General features: G+C 42.1%; 1 protein-coding gene across 2 annotated transcripts in view; it reads left to right on the top strand.

Moving 5' to 3' along the window:
- Positions 1-23,100, top strand: part of LOC117427608 (ras-specific guanine nucleotide-releasing factor 1) — a 35,436-nt gene extending 12,336 nt beyond the window's left edge. Inside the window, exons 3-27 of one of the 2 annotated variants that reach the window (XM_058995518.1) lie at positions 1,577-1,724; positions 3,185-3,277; positions 4,777-5,030; positions 5,757-5,836; positions 6,904-7,097; positions 7,386-7,495; positions 8,099-8,217; positions 8,979-9,139; positions 9,636-9,699; positions 9,894-10,036; positions 10,168-10,250; positions 10,506-10,754; positions 11,912-12,282; positions 12,877-12,996; positions 14,877-15,047; positions 15,412-15,518; positions 16,110-16,222; positions 16,540-16,600; positions 17,364-17,467; positions 17,954-18,038; positions 18,355-18,552; positions 18,949-19,028; positions 19,277-19,394; positions 19,838-19,906; positions 20,135-23,100. In XM_058995518.1, coding sequence (XP_058851501.1) covers positions 1,577-1,724; positions 3,185-3,277; positions 4,777-5,030; positions 5,757-5,836; positions 6,904-7,097; positions 7,386-7,495; positions 8,099-8,217; positions 8,979-9,139; positions 9,636-9,699; positions 9,894-10,036; positions 10,168-10,250; positions 10,506-10,754; positions 11,912-12,282; positions 12,877-12,996; positions 14,877-15,047; positions 15,412-15,518; positions 16,110-16,222; positions 16,540-16,600; positions 17,364-17,467; positions 17,954-18,038; positions 18,355-18,552; positions 18,949-19,028; positions 19,277-19,394; positions 19,838-19,906; positions 20,135-20,227 — 3,388 coding nt within the window. In that variant the 3' untranslated portion in view covers positions 20,228-23,100. Of the gene's footprint in view, positions 1-1,576; positions 1,725-3,184; positions 3,278-4,776; positions 5,031-5,756; positions 5,837-6,903; positions 7,098-7,385; positions 7,496-8,098; positions 8,218-8,978; positions 9,140-9,635; positions 9,700-9,893; positions 10,037-10,167; positions 10,251-10,505; positions 10,755-11,911; positions 12,283-12,876; positions 12,997-14,876; positions 15,048-15,411; positions 15,519-16,109; positions 16,223-16,539; positions 16,601-17,363; positions 17,468-17,953; positions 18,039-18,354; positions 18,553-18,948; positions 19,029-19,276; positions 19,395-19,837; positions 19,907-20,134 lie in introns of those variants that run through there. The other variant, XM_058995520.1, reaches the window with a different exon arrangement.
- The last annotated feature ends 383 nt before the right edge of the window (positions 23,101-23,483 follow it).

Here is a 23,483-nt window from a genome sequence, read left to right as displayed (position 1 = left end):
GTCCATGCACAGAAACATGTGCACAGACTGTGAAGAGAGCCTCGCTGGATCAGTTATTACAGTCAAGGTTGTAAGTGTACCCAATGGAAACAGGGGGTAATGGAGCACGGCACTCTGCTGGGAGCGCAATTGAGCAAACCCTTACACACCTGAAAATATGTTTGAGGTATTTAATAATGCACAGAGTGCAGTTTGTTCATCTTCAGTTCAACCCCTGGTTACAGCAGAGTTACACTCACACGGCATTGTCTGTCTAATATTCCGTTGTACCTGTGCGTTCCGCTCTGAATGGAAAATAGCCTGCAGAATGTAGCAGCAAAAAAAAACATGAGTGCTGACATTGTCATTGAATCGCTTGAAGACTGTGCTTCTGTACACAGTCAACTAAAAGTAGTGGGGGAGCCATCCTTTGCCGTGCTTTGCTCATTATTTGTGTAGTGTAATTAGGAGAGCATTTCATACCACCCTTCAGTTCACATTAGGAGTCGTTATTTCTCGTCTGGAAACACGTCGAGGACATTATTTTAATGCAAAAGCACACACCAAAAACCGATGGTGACAGGTTCCATTCTCCCCATAATGGATGGACAATGTAATGGGATATGAATAAGCAATGAAGGGTTAACAGCATCAATACCTCCGGCAGTGAAAACATTCATCATGCAGAGCTGCTGCACAGTGACATCAGGGTTGACTGGGTCAGATAAGCAACACCAAACTGTTAACAAAGAAAACAATTCTGTTTCACTTCCATATGGCATCGGCACCTCCCTGCCACAGCGGATAGCAGCAGGAGTGGCTGTTGAGATCCCAGATTGGCAGAAGCTTGTGTGCCTGCAACTAAAACTACTGTACCGTAGGTAATGTAAACCAACTGGAAAGCCAACAATGTCTGCTTTCTGGTGTGCACAGAAGAAACTGGAAGAAAGCAGTAAATATGTCTGCTTATGGAATTGATAGGTTTGGTTTTGTGTAGCTGCGCTCTCATTTAAAGGGCTGCTGTGCTGCCAAGGAAACTGCAACCAATCTGGTTGAGCTGGTTACAGAGAGGTACTAATTAACCATGCCAGACAAGGCCTTGAAATCTTAAACTGCAGCCTCAAACCCGAATGCACTTACCGTATTTGCTCATCGTTGATATTAGCTGAATAAAGTTGACTTTCCGTCAGTGTCTGTGTGTATATTTTTTTTTATAGCACATTCCCCTGGTACTGCAGAGGTGTCTGCCTCAGTGTAAACACTGGCTATTCTGCTGTCCCTCGTAAAGCCTTCCAAAAGGATGCATCGAGCAAGGATTCATTCTACAGTCACATGTTGTGAGGATGTAAATTAGATGGGGCTTGAAGTGTTATTTAGTGTATAGCACAGTCTCCATTAGCATAAGTATATAAATGACAGGCCAGTTTAACACTGCTTTGCCCCTCCATCCCCAGCAGAAGGAGTCACACTCACTGGGTCTGTTTTTGCATGTCGATGGGGTCCGCTTGTGAACACATGGAGGTAGATATGGTGCTGTGTATGTTTCCTGCTCTCAGCACTGTGGGGCTTGTTACTCTAATGATACGTCTCCTCACAGCTACAGGAACCTTGCCACGGAGCACGAGTCACTCATGCAGAAGTACCTCCATTTGCTGCAGATTGTAGAGACAGAGAAAACAGTTGCTAAGCAACTACGACAACAGATAGAAGATGGGGAAATAGAGGTAGAACGCCTGAAAGCCGAGGTAACCTTTGTTTATTTATTTGTATGTAATTTAAATTATGCAAATCTGACTATTCCCATTGCTAACGTGCGCTACGGAGATAAAGTGTCATTAAGCTGCCATATACTGTACATTGCTTAATAATACCTGGAAAGCCCTTTTATATTATCAAGCTATTGCTTTTTATCTGTGTAATGTCTGTGTAATGTCAGTGTTAAATTATTATACATTGCAAAGAGACAAATATCTCTGCAATAACAAAATACCTAATATTATGTATCCACTTCCTGTGCAGCAGGTATTAGGACCCCACCTGACACCGCAATGGGCTGTCCACTGTGTGAGACTGATGTCGGTACCTATTACCTGCTGCACAGGAAGTTAACGTATAGAGTGGTGGAAGGCTAATTTGGCTTCATCAGAAAACAAGTGAAAAATAATAAGTAATGCTGTTGTGTTATGTAGTATTTAATGTGACTCTGTCAGAGCGGGTCATATATACTTTCACCTTTTGTACTGCAATGGAAACTCAGTCTTGCTTCACCCGTGTTGACCGGTGATATGAAGCTGGCAGGCTTAGCTAACTTTGGGTTTGAGAAGCCCCTTCTGCACCCAAACCCTTTCCCTGCTCTGCTTTATTTCCCCTTATGTATTCTTTGTAAAACAGATCAAATAGTAATTTTACTTTAATGTGCAAATGTTGAGCTGGCAATGAAACACTTTTCCTGTGCTGAATATGTATGAGCTGACAGCTATTGTACCTGGCTGTCTGTGGAGAATGATAATAACCTCTTTGTGTCAATACAAAGTAATGGGCGCACTTAGCATGAGGTGCTGGGTCTCGTGGGTTTCAGCTTGCTTACGATCCCAAATTAGGTTTGCTTGATTTTTTTAAAATCAAGCGAATCTCATTTGAACAGCATCACTACATCCTCTCATGCAAATGAGCAGAATTCGTTTTATACAGGACATGACCGCCGTGTCCCACTATTCCCTATTTTAAGAATCACAAATACAAATCAACACTTTGTTGTACAAATGCAGAGACGTGGAAATACACATCTGTGTTGTAATGGGAAAGAGTGTCACCCCAAGCATAACCCTCACCCTCACACACAGGCAGAGCTGGGGATTGCTATGGTTCTGCCCATACTATCCTTGTTAAAGGTTTCTGAGTGATAGCTATTGCACTTATATAGTGTCCTTCGCTCAAGATCTGGCTCTTTGCAAAACGTTTCATCATCCAGTTTATTTACATTAAATTAACAGCATGCTATGTGATGTGTTGATCGGTATCAGAAGGGTTATTTGAAATCTTGCAACATGAACTGTTACAAAAAGCCCATATGAAATTGCCTTTATCTGTATTTCAATCATTTGTAGTAGTAGGTTATAAATAATAACCGCAATAACGTGTCCTTGTGCTCCTGTGTGTCACAGCACCAGTACTGATGGCTTATTTCTCCATTTATCTCTTCTAGATTGGAGGTTTGCTCAAAGACAACGAGCGCATTCAGTCTGACCCGACTACTGCACCCAGCGACGATGACTCTGACATCAAGAAAATCAAAAAGGTCAGAGTCTTCAGCAAGTACTAAAACAAAAACCCTTTGACGATCAAAATCCAGAACGCTGAATTTGAATTCTCTAATCAAATCTAACTGTTGTTGCATCCATAAGAAACCATTGGGGTCTCTGTGCTTGAGCTAGACAGTGGTGGCTTGATTAATGTTCAGTACTAAAACAAAAACCCTCTGACGATCAAAATTCCACCACTGTTGAGATTGTGGGGACGGGGTTGTGAGTAAATCTGAACTATTTACTCGTGAAACTCCTGTTTCTATAATGTTTGTTTTTATTTTCCTCAACCGGTCTTAAAAAACATCACTTTTGACAATGCCATATAAAATATGTAAAAAGCAATATACATATCTGTTAAAAAATCTAAGTTAAAATGATGGTGCAGCCCTCCCTCTGTCTGTTTTACAATGGACACACCCCAAGCACTGTGGTTAGTGTCCGTCTTTAGGTGTGGGTCAAGTTATTGTTGAACCGCCTGCAACAGAGTTTCTTTCTGAGTTTGACCCGTAGTTTTGCTGGAGTGTTTTGGAATGTCAGTCTAGGGGTGACAGAGTTTCTTTCTGAGTTTGACCCGTAGTTTTGCTGGAGTGTTTTGGAATGTCAGTCTAGGGGTGACAGAGTTTCTATCTGAGTTTGACCCGTAGTTTTGCTGGAGTGTTTTGGAATTTCAGTCTAGGGGTGACTGAGTTTCTATCTGAGTTTGACCCGTAGTTTTGCTGGAGTGTTTTGGAATGTCAGTCTAGGGGTGACAGAGTTTCTTCCTGAGTTTGACCCGTAGTTTTGCTGGAGTGTTTTGGAATGTCAGTCTAGGGGTGACTGAGTTTCTTTCTGAGTTTGACCCGTAGTTTTGCTGGAGTGTTTTGGAATGTCAGTCTAGGGGTGACAGAGTTTCTTTCTGAGTTTGACCCGTAGTTTTGCTGGAGTGTTTTGGAATGTCAGTCTAGGGGTGACAGAGTTTCTTTCTGAGTTTGACCCGTAGTTTTGCTGGAGTGTTTTGGAATGTCAGTCTAGGGGTGACAGAGTTTCTTTCTGAGTTTGACCCGTAGTTTTGCTGGAGTGTTTTGGAATGTCAGTCTAGGGGTGACAGAGTTTCTTTCTGAGTTTGATCTGTAGTTTTGCTGGAGTGTTTTGGAATGTCAGTCTAGGGGTGACTGAGTTTCTTCCTGAGTTTGACCCGTAGTTTTGCTGGAGTGTTTTGGAATTTCAGTCTAGGGGTGACAGAGTTTCTTCCTGAGTTTGACCCGTAGTTTTGCTGGAGTGTTTTGGAATGTCAGTCTAGGGGTGACTGAGTTTCTATCTGAGTTTGACCCGTAGTTTTGCTGGAGTGTTTTGGAATGTCAGTCTAGGGGTGACTGAGTTTCTTTCTGAGTTTGACCCGTAGTTTTGCTGGAGTGTTTTGGAATGTCAGTCTAGGGGTGACTGAGTTTCTTTCTGAGTTTGCTGGAGTGTTTTGAAGCGAGTGCTGACACAGGAGTGCCGGCTGTCCTGACAGGTACAGAGCTTCCTGCGGGGCTGGATGTGCCGGAGGAAGTGGAAGACAATCATCCAGGACTACATCAGGTCTCCCCACGCCGAGAGCATGAGGAAGAGGAACCAGGTGGTGTTCAGCATGCTGGAGGCAGAGGCGGAGTATGTTCAGCAGCTGCACATCCTGGTCAACAACTTCCTGCGGCCGCTGCGTATGGCTGCCAGCTCCAAGAAACCTTCCATCACCCACGACGACGTCAGCAGCATATTCCTGAACAGGTAGGCGTGCTCTTCCACTTTACAGGGGGAGTATTTCAGCACACTCATCCTGGGCAGGGGGCAATGTCACAAAATGATTTAGGAAAACCCACGAAATGTAAGCATTTAGTGATGGGATGAACTTGTTTTTTTTCTTCGTGTTAAAATATTCAAATTGAAGTACATTTTAAAATATTCTTTCATTCTGAATTGAAGAAAAAAACCCTCTCAAATTATCTTATAACCAAAGGAGAGAAATACTCTTCTGCACAGTGGAATGATTCTGTGTGTGTTTATTATTTCAGATGTCATTCATTATTATTAATTATTATTATTAATTAATTAATCATTTAGCAGACACTTTTATCCAAAGCGACTTACAGAGACTGCGGGGTGAACTATGCATCATCAACAACTGCTGCTGCAGAGTCACTTACAATAGAACCTCGGTTTTCCATCTCATCCCAATCCATGCATTGGTGTCTTTTGCATGATACAGTCATTTAGAAATTCTGTTAGGAGACAACATGAACATGGTCATTTTTGCCTCATTTTCCATGCAGTGTTTGTTTGCATATTTGTAAAAGGAAATGTAAAAGCAATGTCCTTATTCAGTGGAGTGCTGTTTTGCTTATTTAGAAGCATGTGGTTGGCTCCATACTTAGGGTTTCAGTCTGGTGGTTGACATGTATCAGTCATGTTAATTATAGAATTACTTTTGACAATTCTTTCTTATCTTTCTTTCAGTGAAACAATCATGTTTTTGCACCAGATATTTTACCAAGGACTAAAAGCAAGAATAGCAAGCTGGCCAACGTTAGTACTAGGTAAGTAGACTGTGCTTCCACTGCACTCCCCTTTCCATCCACAATGTGCACTCGGAATCACAATACTGTTAATGCTGCGGAACCTTGCTGGGAAGGACTGGAGATGCAGGCAGGGGAATTTAAAAGTAACATTTTGTGATGCTAGTTTTGTAACGCGGCACTGACTCTGCACTGCAGCACAAACCTTTGGAAACGGTCCCTTGTGTGGTAGCTTTCCAAGCAGAACAGTCTCCCAGCAGGTGCAATTGGCTCACTTGTTTCCCAGGAATCGGATTTGGCGTCTGATTCTCCGAGGACGCACCTCAACCCGGAGATAACAAAGCGTTATTGACAGCTACTGCTGAGTGGAGCCTGCAGTGGCACAGACTGAGGAACACAAAGGGGCGGGGGGAATTGAATTAAGAAAAATAGATAAGTGGGGGAGGCTATATTTAGGAAGGGATACCGACATGTTGTTTATTCTGCATGGTTTTATTTTGTGTCCTTTCAATTACTTAATGAATGCATTCCTTAATGGTATTTCTGTCAACCAGAATTGATCTGCCTGTGTCTATGGATCCAATCTTTTCAAAGACCCTGGAATATACAGTAGTACTTCAGGCATCCCTGACCAATATGAACATATTTAATGTTCTGTGCTAGGATTATTATCGCACAAACGGCACTGTCAACTGTTTATTCCAAAAGACTGTGAGTTTGCTATGGGGGTGGGGTAAAACTTCTCAAGCTGGAAGCTATAAAGACATTATTTCCTGATCCAGGACCCATCGATAATAGAGTGAGATAGGATGAAATTCAGAAATTCAGACCTTTCTTTAGAAGCAGCCCCTGTTCTTGAAAAGGGATCACTAAGCCTGTTAAATAATAATCTACTCAGAACCAGCACTCGAGAATGATACATAAAACACCTAATATGTTAATAAAAAGGTACAGATATAAAGTACCCCTGGAAGCATGGCAGTAACAGACATAGCCGGCTAATATGGATCCAATCAAAGAGTGCGGTTCTGAAGGGGCTTCTTGACACTGTGCAGAAACACACTTGATTTCTGTTTCCCTGTCTCCAGCTGACCTCTTTGACATCCTGCTGCCCATGCTGAATATTTACCAGGAGTTTGTGAGAAACCACCAGTACAGCCTGCAGATCCTGGCACACTGCAAGCAGAACCGAGACTTCGACAAGCTGCTCAAGCAATATGAGGCCAAGCCCGACTGTGAGGAGAGGACTCTGGAAACCTTCCTGACCTACCCCATGTTTCAGGTGAGCGTGGACAACCGAGCTCCTTCCGTAGAGAGCCTGCTGCATCACGGCACACTGTCGTTGTAGGTTAAAGGGGCCGTTAGAGTCAGTTTGAGCTCTCTTGTTATTCACATGTTTTGTAAACAGCTCTATACTGTATTTCACAGTATAGAGTGCAATTACATAGTGCGTTTCACTGCTTAGTGCTGTTGATTCCTGCAATCAGATCAACAGAAGTGCATTAACAGCAGTGATACAGATACAGCCCGCACGGTCACTCCTCTAACTGCTTCTGGTTTCTTGGCTCAGATCCCCAGGTACATTCTGACTCTGCATGAGCTCCTGGCTCACACCCCGCATGAGCACGTAGAGAGGAACAGCCTGGAGTACGCCAAGTCTAAGCTGGAGGAGCTCTCAAGGTTCGTGCTGCTTTTGGTCTTGACATCAGATGACCTGTCCATCTGCTTGCTTTCTTACTGTGCTGTAGGCTTGTCTTTCTGGGTGGATCCCACGCGACTCTCCTCCTTGGCACTAGAGGTGCTCCAGAGCAATGATTTCTGGGAGGACTGGAGCGGCTGCAGCTTTTCTCGGTTCTCCAGTGTGCTTGTGTTGGGTGGTTTTCAGTTGAGAGGTTTTCCTGCTGCAGGGTCAAGGCATTGCCACACCAAGGGCTAGATTCTCAAAGATCCAAATAATCATCTGCTCCTTTGTTTTCAGAATGGAAAATCACACCCAATAAAGTTACCAAACCAGCAATAAACAACTTGAAGGTTTTTTTTTAAACAGACCCATGTTGTTTGTTTTAGTAGTTTTTGAATTTCAATTGGTGTTTTTTCCTTTCGGAAAACAAGTTGCGTTATGACAATTTGGAGTAAATGGCTTTAAGAATCGAGCACTACTTTTTGGGCTATTGAACCAGCAAACAACACACTTGTATTAATGTCCTGTTTTTAAAAACATCATCCAATTGGAGTATAAATCTAAAACCTTGTAAATGAGCACAACACTTCCTGTTTGTCTAGAATCATGCACGACGAAGTGAGCGAGACGGAAAACATCCGGAAGAACCTGGCCATCGAGCGAATGATCGTGGAAGGGTGCGAGATCCTCCTCGATACCAGCCAGACGTTTGTCAGACAAGGTGTCCCTTTTTCATTACTTTGAAGATGACATGAAAAGAGGCTGGTTTTGAAAGCCCATTTTGATTAGTTAAATAAAGTTTCATACTAATGAAACCTTACTGGCTTATTTACCACCAATCTTGAAATGTTTCATGAATATCACACTATTTCTAAACTCAGATTCTTTAAATCACTCCTGAGAGACTAGAGAAAACAAAATGAAACCGTTTCTTCCTGCAGCTACAGTTAGTTGTTCCTCTTCCTGTATGTCTGTGGGTCGATTGGACTGTGCCCGTTCACACACATGAAGTTTGACCTCAGACCCCTTCTCCCATTATATCTTGGGGCTGGTCTTTTAAAGCTGCTTCTGGTCAACATGAACATGTGCAAACACAATCAATGCTATCTGAGGGCACGTAGAGATACAGCGTGAGAGCGCTCTGGTACACTGATATAGATAAGAGCTTTTTCTGATTGAGGCACAGCACTGCTTCTTTAAGACTTAGTGTGCGGTCTTAATTCCCTCCTTTGAATATCCATGAGCACTAAACTGAGGAAAAACCCAAGCGTATTCTCATGTACAGTTACTTTGTTCATATTGAGAAGCCATTCTGCCAATACAGTTAAGGTCAGGATGAATTATAAGGGATTTTATTTTATAATCTGATTCAAAGTGAAATCCCAGATCAGACATGTTCAAACACAACTGGAACCACCAGTCCCGGCAGGCCTGTGTGTTCAAATGAGAACTAATTATCTTGCCATGTATTCCCCCATCCAGGTTCTCTCATCCAAATACCGATGAGCGAAAAGGGTAAAATCACCAGAGGGAGGCTGGGGTCCCTGTCTCTCAAGAAGGAAGGGGAAAGGCAGTGCTTTCTGTTCTCCAAACATTTAATCATCTGTACCAGAGGATCGGGAGGGAAACTCCACTTAACAAAGGTCCTACTGTGTTCACTTTTCAAAAAGAGAAAACAAAACTTTTCTAAAACTAGAATTAAACAGCTAAATAATATAATTCAAACTCTCCTAAGCAATCTGTCAGTTTTGTAACATTAATATTTTGTCTTCAGAAAAGTAAAAAAAAAAGACTTAAGTAAAGTCAGGAGTGAACACATGAACGTATAATACAGGAGGAGTTCTATTATTTGCATAACTTAACATATACATTAGTGTACAGTTTGAACAAGCAGTTATAGAGATTGGAGAAAATTGCTTTTAAAAACATTCAATGTGCCCAAAGTTAAAGCACGAATTCCGAAACATACCGAACATGAAGGGCTTATTCAGTTGACATCTTGTGTGTAGGAGGACTGAGCTGCTTCTCTGTTTGTTTTGTAACATTGCCAGTTTTATTTTCTCAAAAACAATGTTCACTTGACTTTAACTTTTTATCACGTAATAAGTATTAACACATCCCTTTCTTACGGAATTTTAGAACGGAGTTATCTCACTCATTGACTGCACCTTGATGGAGGAACCAGAGGGCACCGATGAGGAGTGTAAGTGTGCAGAATACAAGCATATTATTGACTAATACTGATGTCATACGAGGAGGGTTCCTTTTTTTTAAATAATGTTCGCTTTGTTTTTTAAAACAGGATGTTATGCAATTTTTACACACTGCCCTAAACTTTCCAGATAGAAAATGCAGTAGATGTATTATTTTTCTCTGTTTTTGCTTCTTCTTCTAAAGCAAAACCAGACAAATCCGGACAAGACATGGAGCACTTGGACTTCAAAATCGTTGTTGAACCAAAAGACACACAGTCGTTCACTGTCATCCTGGTAGCGTCCTCACGTCAAGAGAAATCCGCATGGACAAGCGACATCAGCCAGGCAAGCTCAGAAGGATATGTGTTTATTTATGAACTGTACCCAGAATTAGAGAATGATTTTAAAATGCAATCTGTGCATCGTTGAAGCTTTACATCTCCAAAGTAATTGTCCTTTGTATTTATTTTCTCTAGTGCATAGACAATATCCGATGCAATGGTTTGATGATGAATGCATTCGAAGAAAACTCAAAGGTGACCGTTCCACAGATGATCAAGTAAGTGGCTGAGTGTTATAAAATACTTATCTTTTTCTCACAATGAAGAGGTTGTATACTGTTGTATAGAGACATGTTTTATATATCTACGTCTTCCATGCACACTCAATGCAGGAGCATCATCAGCAGTGCATGGCAGATGAAGCAGCGTCTCTCTCGTTAAAGGTTGTGTTTTGTTTTTTCACATTGCAGGGCAGACGGTGCAGTGTCTCTCTCGTTTAAAGGTTGTGTTGTTTTGTGTCTTCTCGTTCGCAGGTCCGACACCAGTCTGTACTGCGACGACGTTGACATTCGCTTCAGCAAGATGATGAACTCCTGCAAGGTCCTGCAGATCCGCTATGCAAGCGTGGAGCGGCTTCTGGAGAGACTGACAGACCTGAGGTTTCTCAGCATAGACTTTCTCAACACCTTCCTGCATTCATACAGGGTGTTCACCACGGCCGAAGTGGTGCTGGACAAGCTCATCACCATTTACAAAAAACCCATCAGTGCAATACCTGCAAGGTGAGTCCCTTAGCTTCTAACTGACTGTACAGTGAGACTGGAATTAGAAAAGTCGTTCATTCCTTAAGACTCACAGACTCAAAGCTAGATAGATGCATATGTACTGTGTGTGTGTGTGTGTGTGTGTGTGTGTGTATATATACTGTATGTGTATTATAAATGCATTAACATTCAGTCAAGCTAATTTACATATGTCCCTCCCCTAACAGGCACTTGTAATGACAAAAGAATAAAATAATGCTTTCATCATCCTTTTTTTTTTAATACAGTTTAAATACAGAATTGAAAGTTCTTGTTAATGAATGAGTCTGAGGCTGTCACAGGTGCATTAAAAACCAGGTCCTGTATTACAGCTATGCGTCCTTGGCCCATTTCTTATTGTCTTGTCATACATCCAATTCTACTGCTTAACCAGCCACACTGCCTTCCTACACTAAGTGTAATTATAGCACTTAATTCTACCAGTCAGTACAACATCTTCTTAATACAAGAAGGGTAATATTACTGAAGCAATATATATATATATATATATATATATATATAAACTGGCTCTCTAGCTAGGTCCGCATCCTGTCTAACTTGACCACGTCCTTCTACCGCACTGCCCTGCAGCTGCCTCCTGTCGCCATGGAAACCCCTTGCTGTGCTGCAGGACCCCACCCCATTCCTCCTCCTTGGCTCTGCAGAGGATCTATAAGATTCAATATTTAGAACAACACTGTACATTTGCATTGTTTCACAGTTTCCCAGCACAGTGAAATAAAGCAATGATAAAGGCACTTGTTTGACTACAGCGTTCGGACATAGTAACCCCAGGCTGTAGTTCAGTCAATAACACTATCGCCCCTGGGATTGCACATTAACACAGTTATTAGAAAATTGCCTTTCCAGTGATGTCATTTCCACTCATTTACCAGAGTCTGGGAATTATAGTTGTTTTATAAACAGTCCCCAAAGTCGACATGACCTTGGTTTAACATCTCACCCCACATATGGCATGTCCAGTGCCCCAGTGCCCCACACACCGTGCAGGCTGAGGTGTAGCCCACTGGGGAGATCCTCCGCCCAGCCTGGAGGGAGGCTACTCTGCATCTAGAATTCATAGTAATTGTTTCTGCATGATGCATCTGTTCCCATTTTGTCTGGACTGTGTTAAGGTCTCTGGAGCTGTTTTTCGCCAGCAGTCAAAACAATAAGCTTCTGTATGGAGAGCCTCCCAAGTCCCCAAGGGCCAGCCGCAAGTTCTCCTCCCCTCCCCCTCTGTCCATCACCAAGACATCGTCCCCCAACCGCCGGAGGAAGCTCTCCCTGAACATCCCCATCATCACCGGGGGCAAGGCGCTGGACCTGGCTGCCCTGAGCTGCTCCTCCAATGGCTATGCAAGCATGTACTCTTCCATGTCCCCATTCAGCAAGACCAGCTTGGACATCAACAAGCTGTATGTGTCCAGCTCTGTCCCCAACAAGATCCCCGATGAAGCTGAAACCAAAACGGACAAGCCAGACGAGCCTTCCTGCAATAAGCAAGGTCAGCTTGGATCTGCATGTTCCTGCATGCTGCTCCTTTGACATGTTGAAATGTGTGTTTTATATAGTAGCTCCTCCATGGGCTGGATTGTAAGAACAGTTCTTCACTCCCAAACCATCATTAGCATGATTTCAGAAAGGAAAGAGTCATTGCATGAAAGTTGCCAAACTAGAAATAAAGAAATTAGAGGTTTCATTTAGTGGCTTGGGATCAGCAGGTTGTTTCTTGTTATTATTATTATTATTATTTATTTCTTAGCAGACGCCCTTATCCAGGGCGACTTACAATCGCAAGCAAATACAAATACATTCAAGTGTTACAATACAAGTAATGTTTTTTGTTGTTGTATTAGAAAGGTCATTTCTGTGTTTTTTTCATTGCTGAAGTGATGATTTAGAATAAATAGCTATGAGAATCCACATAAAACCTGCTGTTTACTCATAGTAGCCCCTATGTTGTTATGTTTTTAATAATTAGTTTTCAGTTTTAGGAACTCTAAGACACTGATTTGTTGTGAAGCACTCTGTTAGTAATTCAGGAAACAAGGCCAATGTCAGTACCAAGTGTTAACTCTCCATTTCTCTCCATGTGCAGAAGTATCGGTGAGAGAAGAATCTGATAATGACCCAATCCAGAGTGACGAAGCTGAAACAGAGACGTCACCAACAAAGTCTCCGACAACTCCCAAAAACGTCAAATGCAAAAACTCTTCAGGTACTGTATAGCAAGGAGCAACAGTCTGACAGGCTTAATGTTGCAGCTTTTCTTCTTTGCAAAATTCTAAGAATGTAACTCAAAGTGTTAATACAAAAATAATAATAATAAAATCTAAACTTGGTATTTAGAGTCCACCCCCTAACTCTTCGCAAAGCATTCTGTACTAGAAGTGCAACAGCCAATCAAAATGCAGCGTGAGTAGGTGGGTATGGAACTTGTGCCTTAGCAACCGCCCACTAGCTTAGCAACCTCTTCCACTAGTAGGTGTGTAGGACGGGCGGTCGCGTGTTGAAAAGCAAACAGTTAGGCCTACAATGTTTCTAGAAGAGGTTATTGAGTCACAGGGCCAAGTTCACATGATGAGGCTCCTATCATGAAAAACAACTGTTCTTTCTTTAATTCTTTTTTTTTTTAAACTGTATATATATATATATATATATATAAAAGCAGTGTTTTACTGGCCTTTTTCAATGTTAAGCAATCTTTTTTTTGTATTAGACTATAGTGACCTCTGCTGGCAGTAATGTGAGTAAACACAAAACTATACACGGTAATCAACATGTTGTTTAAGCACTTGCTTTTCCTATTTTAATGTTTTAGAAGAGGTATTCATTATTCTTGCTGTTATGGATGCCATTCCACATTTTAATTGAATAACTCAGTGAAAATAATAGCTTAGGTAAAATAAGAATGACCATGTGGCTCTTGGTTCAAGACTGGTTGCAATGCATTCTGGTACTTGTAGTCCTGGATCTCTTCAAGACAAGAAGACAGGTTGTTGTGCTTTTGTTATCTTTACTCTGACCCAGGTGGAACCAGTGTTACAGGGAAAAGCCCCCGTCCTGACCCCACACAACTTCCTGTGCACTATAGAGCACGAGTATGAGACTCATATTGCCTGTAACACAGGGGGTGAACCTGTAGTGTTGTGACATTAAAAATCCTATCCACCAGTTTGAAACAGAGGTCTGGGTAACAAGAAGAACAGCAAAACCATAAGGGACTTGTGAGAAATGTGTTTTGAGAGTGACGGGTGAGACAATGGGCTAGATTCTCAGAGCTATTTACTGTAAAATGTTTTTTTATTCTTCAGATTTAAAAAAAAAAGCGCAGTTTTCCTTTCAGACAAAATATTTAAGTTGTGAGAATTTAGCCCAGAGCCTTGTAAAGTCTTGGCTACCACTCTATTTCAAAGTGAAAGCTTTGAGATTCTGTACAGGTTTTCCAATCGCTGCACCAAGTACTGATGAAAGCAACCTTTACAAGTGAAAAATGAGGTCTTCATAGACAGGTGTCCTTTCCACCTGGACAGTAATAGAAAGAAATACGGTCTTTATTAAGAGGAGGCCTTCAACAAGGATTTGCACTTTCTTGCTGCCAAATTTTATTTAAAAAAATCATTCTGATGCATAGCAAAATGTGCATTGTACAGCTCAATTAATGCCATTATCAGCCCCCTTAATGCCATTATCAGCCCCCCTAATGCCATTATCAGCCCTGCATATTTAGATGTAATATCGTCAGGTTTTTGACATGCAGTACAGCTTGTTTTCTCATTTGTTTGACCTTTTCTGTAAGAATGCTGAACATCAAGCTTTATATATTTCTACTCTTATGTTTTCTTCCAAAGGGTTTCCTAGGAGCAGAAATATTTGTATTTGCATTCTTTCTACTTTCCTGTGACTCTAAATGCATATGAGTGATGCCCCCCAGCTGAGTTTTAACACAATTAGTACGTGGCTCCAAATTGACCCTCAATAGAAGAAAGAGCCTGTTAGCTGAAAGGGATCTCGACTAGTGAAGCACTTTGACAGCAGCAATAAAAGGCCTTGCAGGACTGAATGGGCTGATTCTATAGTGTGTTCCCTCCACTCCAGACTTCTCCTTGTTTTCCTATAACAATGGCGTGGTGGTGACATCCTGCCGAGAGCTCGACAACAATCGCAGTGCGCTGTCGGCTGCCTCTGCTTTCGCCATAGCAACAGCGGGGGCCAATGAAGGCACGCCCACAAAGGAAAAATACAGGAGGATGTCACTGGCAAGTACAGGTGTGTTGGCTGCAAAATAAAATCATTCAAATAGATTTGCTGAATAAGCTTCCTTTATGTTTCATTATATCAGAAATAAAGAAATAAAGTTATAATCAGCTGCTATGAACTGTACTTAACGCAGGATACCAAGTGTATAGTGCAAGCATGAAAAAGCAATCATCATCTATGCATGAGAAAAGCATGCCAAGCAGCATAGTTATTGTGAGCTTTTACCATGTTAAACTTCCACAACACGTTATTGTGGAAATGAGAACCTATGTTCTCATAAACTTTGGTCCACTTACAATCTACACATTGCACATGCCACCATGCTTTGCTTCTGTATTTTTGTAACCATTCCATTGCAATCTTCTGTCCCAAGGGTACCCCACTGACCAGAGGAACGGGGACAAGGAGTTTGTGATCAGGAGAGCTGCGACGAACCGAGTCCTGAACGTTCTGCGACACTGGGTCTCCAAACATGCACAGGTACAGCCTGGGTCTCCAAACACACAGGTACAGCCTGGGTCTCCAAACACACAGGTACAGCCTGGGTCTCCAAACATGCACATGTACAGCACAGGTCTCCAAACACACAGGTACAGCCTGGGTCTCCAAACATACAGGTACAGTCTGGATCTCCAAACACACAGGTACAGCCTGGGTCTCCAAACATGCACAGGTACAGCCTGGGTCTCCAAACACACAGGTACAGCCTGGGTCTCCAAACACACAGGTACAGCCTGGGTCTCCAAACACACAAGTACAGCCTGGGTCTCCAAACACACAGGTACAGCCTGGGTCTCCAAACACACAGGTACAGCCTGGATCTCCAAACACACAGGTACAGCCTGGGTCTCCAAACACACAGGTACAGTCTGGGTCTCCAAACACACAGGTACAGCCTGGGTCTCCAAACACACAGGTACAGCCTGGGTCTCCAAACACACAGGTACAGCCTGGGTGAAATGCACGTTTATAATTCAGATGTTCCGGTGCTTTAAGAATACAGACTATCTACTATTCATAGAATCGTATAATATATAACGATTATTTTATTTATTTTTTTTTACATTATAGGACTTTGAATCCAACAGTGAATTGAAGTTTAAGGTGATCAGTTTCCTGGAGGAGGTGATTCACGACCCCGAGCTTCTGACCCAGGAGAGGAAAGCAGCTGCCAACATCATCAGGTACAGCAGTGTGACCACAGTGCTGCCTGCCACTGCCTGAGCTCAGGGTCCCATTCAAACAGCAGTCTGATCCATTCCTGGTTTTACTATGAGTCTAACGAGACACGTGAGTTTGTTACCTATATACCCTGTGACTAATGAAGCTGTAAGAAAGCCTGGAATGGGTGAAACTGCTATGCAATAGGAATCTTATTTCGATCCATGCAGAAGACCAAAGTCTAAAATAAAACAGTTAAGGAATGTCAGGTGACACCAGTGTAACTGTTTTTTTAAATAATATTTTAATAAGTAAATACTCTAAATGGAATCTTTTACAGAACGTTAACTCAGGAAGACCCCGGAGACAATCAAATAACCCTGGAGGAGATTGTGCAGATGGTAAGATTTGCGAGGTGTATGACCTCCATTTTCCTACACCAGGACTTTTCCCATTACCCTTTTCACTGTGTGTTTAGTTGAACGTTTTATTTCTAATACAGTTTTTGCTCTCCTTAATTATTTAATTTGAAACATCTCACAGTATAGAGCACCCTTCTCCTGCAGGTATTACAGTCTTACGGTCTCGGGTTTGAAGACACTGATCAAACGTCACATCAAACCTGGTTTAGTTTCTTTACTAGCAGCACTTACTATATCCCCCTTCCTTTCTACAAAGCAGTTTTGCCTGATCACAGTGGTTTAAAGAGTTTAAACTCATCTCAAGGAGCTACTTATTCTCTTCCATGGTGTAGGATGTAAACTGGAATTGCAGTTGGTTTCTGAAGAGGCTGGCAGGGGACTAGATCAGGCATGTTTGTGAAAGGTGTAAAGGGATTACTTCTCCCTAGCCATTGACTCTGTGTTTTCTTTGCCGTGGTGTGCATCAGCATTCTCTCGCACACAGGTCATTTTATTCTCCATGTGTTCCAAATGTGTGTGTGTTGTTTTTTTTTTTTTTTTTATCAGCTGCCTCTCTAGGTTAAACGTCCCTCTCCTCTTTTTATCACTCTTGGCTCACGGGTATGGGGGCAGCAGTTAAATTGGTCCCCGGCTGCAATGACCTGTGCTACTTGGTTCCACATCTGCGACACCTGTTTGAAAGGAGCTGGTTGTGTCGCTTTTTTGATTGATCTGTTTTTTGTATTTTTTTTTTTTATTAAAGGCGGAAGGTGTTCAATCTGAACCGTTTGATAACCACTCTGCCCTGGAGATCGCTGAGCAGCTGACCCTGCTGGACCATCTCGTTTTCAAGGGGATCCCATACGAGTGAGTGCCCTGCCTGTGTGTCTGTGCTTTATTACAGCTGGCCAGCCTGGAACACCATTCCATCCTTTTGTAATCACATAGGTGCTGTATTTACATGCTTGGAGGAATTGATGCTTCTGAGCCTGGGTGCAGTTCAGTGCCAAAACAGGTAGCCAGAATCCCATTAGATTGTGCAGAGGAAAACCACACTGCATCAGATAGTCAAAATGCATTAGTGTGCCACTAGTTGTATTGAAGTCCATGTGCTTTTACTGGTATGCAAATGAATCACGAACAGGAGTGAAAACGCTACTCCAAAGCATGTTATCTCTGTTGCAACCGAACAGCATTTCATTTAGAGCTGTGTACTGTGTGTGTCAGAAATATCTGCAAAACTGACTGAGATGGTTTAGGTACTTCTTTGAGCTCTGCTCTCATCCTGTAAATGAGTGTTTCAGTGATGCACTGGGATTCTGAGGTTTTTGATTTCCTTATCTGTGCTTTTAGGGAGTTTTTCGGTCAAGGTTGGATGAAGCCTGATAAAAACGAGAGGACTCCCTACATCATGAAAACCACCAAACACTTCAATCATGTAAGTATCAAAGGTCATTTGAGTGGTCAAGGGTCATGTGAATTTCTTACTCCCATCCCTGTAACCAGTGCTATCCCCTGCAGAATGCCATAGTAAAGCATGGTTAACCAAAGCAAAGTCAAAATGTTTGTCATTGACTTTACCAAGTTTCTTTTAGTATTTCTAATCCACAGCAAAGAAAAATTAATCCCTGGTAAAAGTATAGGAAAATGTGTTGTAATAATAAAAACGGATCTTGTTATTCATGTATCTGACCTTCTTTTATTGCAATGTGTTTATATTATTAACCCCGTATTTAATGATTCTTTTTTGAAAGATCAGCAACTTGATAGCCTCAGAGATTCTGCGGTCGGAAGACGTGAACGTGCGCGTGACTGCGGTGGAGAAGTGGGTGGCCGTGGCTGATATCTGCCGCTGTCTGCACAACTACAACGCCGTGCTGGAGATCACCTCCTCATTGAACCGCAGCGCCATCTTCAGGCTGAAGAAAACCTGGCTCAAAGTCTCCAAGCAGGTAACGTAACAGGGAGGAGGCTGGGCTCGAACCGGAGACCCCACATGACGTCTAGTCATGTCATGTTGCAATGGTGTGTGTGCCAGCTGACCTGACAAATGTACCTGTACCATAGACTGTGATGGCTAAAAAATAAAATATGCAACATACAAAACGGCGTGCAAAGAGAACAACTGTATTCCTTTCTGTAGAGCCCTGACAGTATCCAAATGATTTGTACATTCATAAATGTTTCAGTGTTTTTATTCTTTTCTTTTCACAGCTGAAGCACCGTTCACTGACATGTCAAGTTCTCTCTCTCTCTCTCTCTCTCTCTCTCTCTCTCTCTCTCTCTCTCTCTCTCTCGTTTGGGTTTTAGTTCCAGTAACTGAAAGACTTGTGTGTTCTTCTTTGCAGACAAAAGCTCTGATTGACAAGTTACAGAAGTTGGTCTCATCCGAGGGCAGGTTTAAGAACCTCCGAGAGGCTTTGAAAAAGTAAGTGTTCTATTGATTTGTGTGCTGCATCGGGGCATGTTAAAGATACGTGAGGTGGTACAGTGCTGGGATTGTGCTTCATGCTTTACAGTGACTTTCCCATAGTAAAAGTATAATGGTAAAGCATTGGTAAGCGTTATAAATAAACAAGGCACTGGTAAACTCTGCACAGTATAACCATGGGGAAAGCATGGGGGGAAACTGCAGAAAGGTTTGTAAGGGCCCTTGCCTGTGCTTTGTCTTTCCAGTTGTGATCCTCCGTGTGTGCCGTACCTGGGCATGTACCTGACAGACCTGGCCTTCATCGAGGAGGGGACACCCAACTACACTGAGGACGGGCTGGTCAACTTCTCCAAAATGAGGATGGTAATTATCTAGGAATGCAGTCGTTCTCCCATGTGATCAGGACCCTGGCAGACACTGAATCTGCAGGCTAATAACATATGACTTAATTTTTGAAGTTACAATGTATGGGTTAATTGATGTAATTAATGCAATACCTGTGTGTGGCATCAATCTAATGGCATTGAGCTCTGATGTTTAAATATTGAGTCAAACCAGATACCTTCATCCCCCAGTGCCAGACCGCTGAGCCACCCAGTCACTGACCTCTTTACATTTGTTATAATGAACTTGCATGACATGCCTCAGCCCTGTATGAGGACAGTAGTGTTAGAGGGGACTGAGGATTCTCAAGATACAGTTCAGGAGATTCCACATTGACCCTCCCAGCACGGCGTCTGCTCCCAGACCCTCTTAATGTCATGAGAACTTCCAAGTGTCATTTTAAATCCTATGATTATTCACAGATCTCCCATATTATTAGAGAAATCAGGCAGTTCCAGCAGACAGCCTACAAAGTTGAACACCAGCCCAAGGTAAGCACTTCATTTTTTTTTTATATTTAAGAGCCTTTGCACTTTAAAAATGCAACTGGGTGCATTTGGCATTGTGTGTTCATTATACAATATATATACTTCCTTTTAGAGCATAAAGAAGCTGTGCTGGAACCCATTTTAGAGTAGGGGGTGGGTAACAAACTGGAAGGGGCTACAACTGGAACTCTTGCCTTATGTTGAACCTCAATTATTATTATTTTTTTTCAGACAACAGAGTATTTGCTGGACAGTAGTGCTGTGCTGGATGAAGAAAGTCTTTATGAAGCCTCCCTGAGAATAGAGCCCAAATTGCCTACCTGAAGGGAGGACGGATGATATCCCCGCAGCTAACAAACTGTACAAATACTATATGATATGTACATAATCTATTATTTGTATTAGACTGCTTAGACATATCCTTCTAGTAGGTGTTTCTGCAAGGAGCTGCGTGCTCTTGTTATTAGAAGTAAACTAGAAGCCTAACACAAACTTTATATGTATGGGTACAGAGGTTTGGGGGGAAAAATACACTTAGAAGCTTATTTGTTCTTTACTATCGTTTTGTCTGCATTTATCATATATTATCTAGTTGTTTTCTACAATAATAAAACCAGGCTACCAGGAAAAAGGAAAACGACGAGCGGTCACTGAGTCCCCAAAATTTCGAGGCTTGGCATGCATAAAGGTGTATTTAATACTAAACCATTCTGAGAGGAGGTTTCAAACTCTTTTTTGAACGTCTTTCTATAGATGAAATCCAGCACTTCCAGTAAGATTTGAAGGAGAGCACCGGGTTCAAACACACGGCCCGTTAACTAGGGAGAGTCAGGGAGGATTTACTCGTACACAGCCCGTTAACTAGGGAGAGTCAGGGAGGATTTACTCGTACACGGCCCGTTAACTAGGGAGAGTCAGGGAGGATGTACTCGTACACGGCCCGTTAACTAGGGAGAGTCAGGGAGGATTTACTCGTACACGGCCCGTTAACTAGGGAGAGTCAGGGAGGATGTACTCGTACACGGCCCGTTAACTAGGGAGAGTCAGGGAGGATGTACTCGTACACGGCCCGTTAACTAGGGAGAGTCAGGGAGGATTTACTCGTACACAGCCCGTTAACTAGGGAGAGTCAGGGAGGATTTACTCGTACACAGCCCGTTAACTAGGGAGAGTCAGGGAGGATGTACTCGTACACGGCCCGTTAACTAGGGAGAGTCAGGGAGGATTTACTCGTACACAGCCCGTTAACTAGGGAGAGTCAGGGAGGATTTACTCGTACACGGCCCGTTAACTAGGGAGAGTCAGGGAGGATGTACTCGTACACGGCCCGTTAACTAGGGAGAGTCAGGGAGGATTTACTCGTACACAGCCCGTTAACTAGGGAGAGTCAGGGAGGATTTACTCGTACACAGCCCGTTAACTAGGGAGAGTCAGGGAGGATGTACTCGTACACGGCCCGTTAACTAGGGAGAGTCAGGGAGGATTTACTCGTACACAGCCCGTTAACTAGGGAGAGTCAGGGAGGATTTACTCGTACACAGCCCGTTAACTAGGGAGAGTCAGGGAGGATTTACTCGTACACTGCCCGTTAACTAGGGAGAGTCAGGGAGGATTTATTCGTACACAGCCCGTTAACTAGGGAGAGTCAGGGAGGATGTACTCGTACACGGCCCGATAACTAGGTAGAGTAAGGGAGGATTTACTCATTCATTTCATTTGCTCCTCACAAGCGCTGCAGAAATGTAAGATTTTTTTTTTTAAAGAAGTAAAATTGAGAAGTTATATGACGGTTACCCAAAAGATCATCCGGAGAGGTCAAGACTATTTAAAGACATTCACAGCTTGATGTAATCAGATGCAAGCACAGAATTGCGACAGCAGTATATGAACTATAATCATTTCCACCATGAAGAGAATCTCACTGAAGAAAAACTAAATTTTGATGGTCCCTGGAATGTTAAAGAAGCTGTATGTGACCTGACCTGTACAGCATGGGGGGTCTATAATCATATCATTCAAATCAACTGCATTGATAATGTATTACAAAAAGGGGAAAATACTTTGTGGAGGACATGTCTAAAGACGCAGCATTTCTTGTTTTGGCAATAATGAAGTTCTTGAATGTTGATGAATTCAATATGTTATTGTGTTTTTGAGAAAAACAATAAGAATCAGCAAATCTTTCAGTAACTTTGCCACCGTATGCCATCTGGTTATTTATTTGCTATCTGTGTTTATTGATTAGTTGATTTATTTTTGTTCTTTGGTGCTGTTTCAGCAGAGCAGAATCAAATGTGCTGACAAACAGGAAGATTAATTAAGGAGTGAAGTGTTCAGAAAGGTACTGAGCTGTTCTGTTTGTGGAAGTGAATCCACTGAGACGCATTATAGTCACAGCAAATCTGTTCTTCCTAGTGTGCCAATGACCAGGAACCAGTACGACTAAATCTGTTGTACTAGCTGAAAAGAAACGGGGCAGAGCTTTGCAGCTTGCACAATTTATAAAGGTATTTTTGTAAAGTAGCCCAAACAAGAGTCTTAGCAGAAGGGATACTGCATCTTTGAGGATATATGAATATATGGGAAAATCGGTATTTTGTAGAAACTTTAACAATTCTCCTGAAGGGTGTGTATGCTGTATATTTTCTACATGCAGCCTTATCTATTACTTAATGTGTAACATTGTAAAGCACTTTCTTTACAGCATTATATCCTAGTAACAAGCTTACTTACCTAAAATTGCTAAACAATGTGTGATATTTAGTACCACAACTTTAGAAGTAGAAAATAACATAGACTGTAATTTAATTTAATTTAATAAATTACATATACTGTAATCCTGTCTGGAATCACTCTTCTAACAGGACTATAGTAATGTAGTGCTTATTCTGTGAATATTTGTATGTATTTTTACCATGTACAGTATAGAAACACACTAAATTATTAAGCGGCAGGCATGCTCCACTATATCAAACCGAAAAAAAACAACAACAAAAAAAAATAACAAAAAAAAATATATATATATATACTTTTTTTTTTGCTGTGAGCAATACCCAGTGGTATGAGAATTCTCTTTCAGTCCTGAAGTTTATTTCCACTTACAGCTCATTTGGAAAATACTTTTTGTTTTCCAGTTTTTGTATAAATATGTATGTTTCCTGATTACCTCTTGCTAATAAATCTATTCTATCTCAGGGTGACAAGTGTTTTTCTGAGTGTTTATTGTAACAGGCTACCCAGAGGTGTAAATAGAGAGGTGTGGATTCACTGCACTGCAGCGTGGACTCACACATCTGGACCCCTTCTGCTTGTTCCAGGGGTACAGGTTTCTGCAGCGGCTCAGTGTGAGCTGACCTGACAAGAGGAACAAGACAAACACTTTCCAGGAAAGGACGGCAGAACAGTTCAACCCATCACATTGGCTTCACCGGTGACTAGAAGAAACAGTGCTAGCGTAAATTAGCAAGGGCCTTAGGAAAAATCAAATATTCTGAGTCTGCACAACAGGGATGGAAATAAGACTCCCATTGCATGACAGTTTAATCCATTCCTGGTTTCACTGACTTAAATCAGACACGCC

Source organism: Acipenser ruthenus, chromosome 21 (genome assembly GCF_902713425.1).
Source record: "Acipenser ruthenus chromosome 21, fAciRut3.2 maternal haplotype, whole genome shotgun sequence".
In the NCBI taxonomy this organism is placed as follows: Eukaryota; Metazoa; Chordata; class Actinopteri; order Acipenseriformes; family Acipenseridae; genus Acipenser; species Acipenser ruthenus.
The sequence above is the reverse complement of the archived record's forward strand: the minus strand, read 5'-3'. Positions and strand labels throughout refer to the sequence as shown.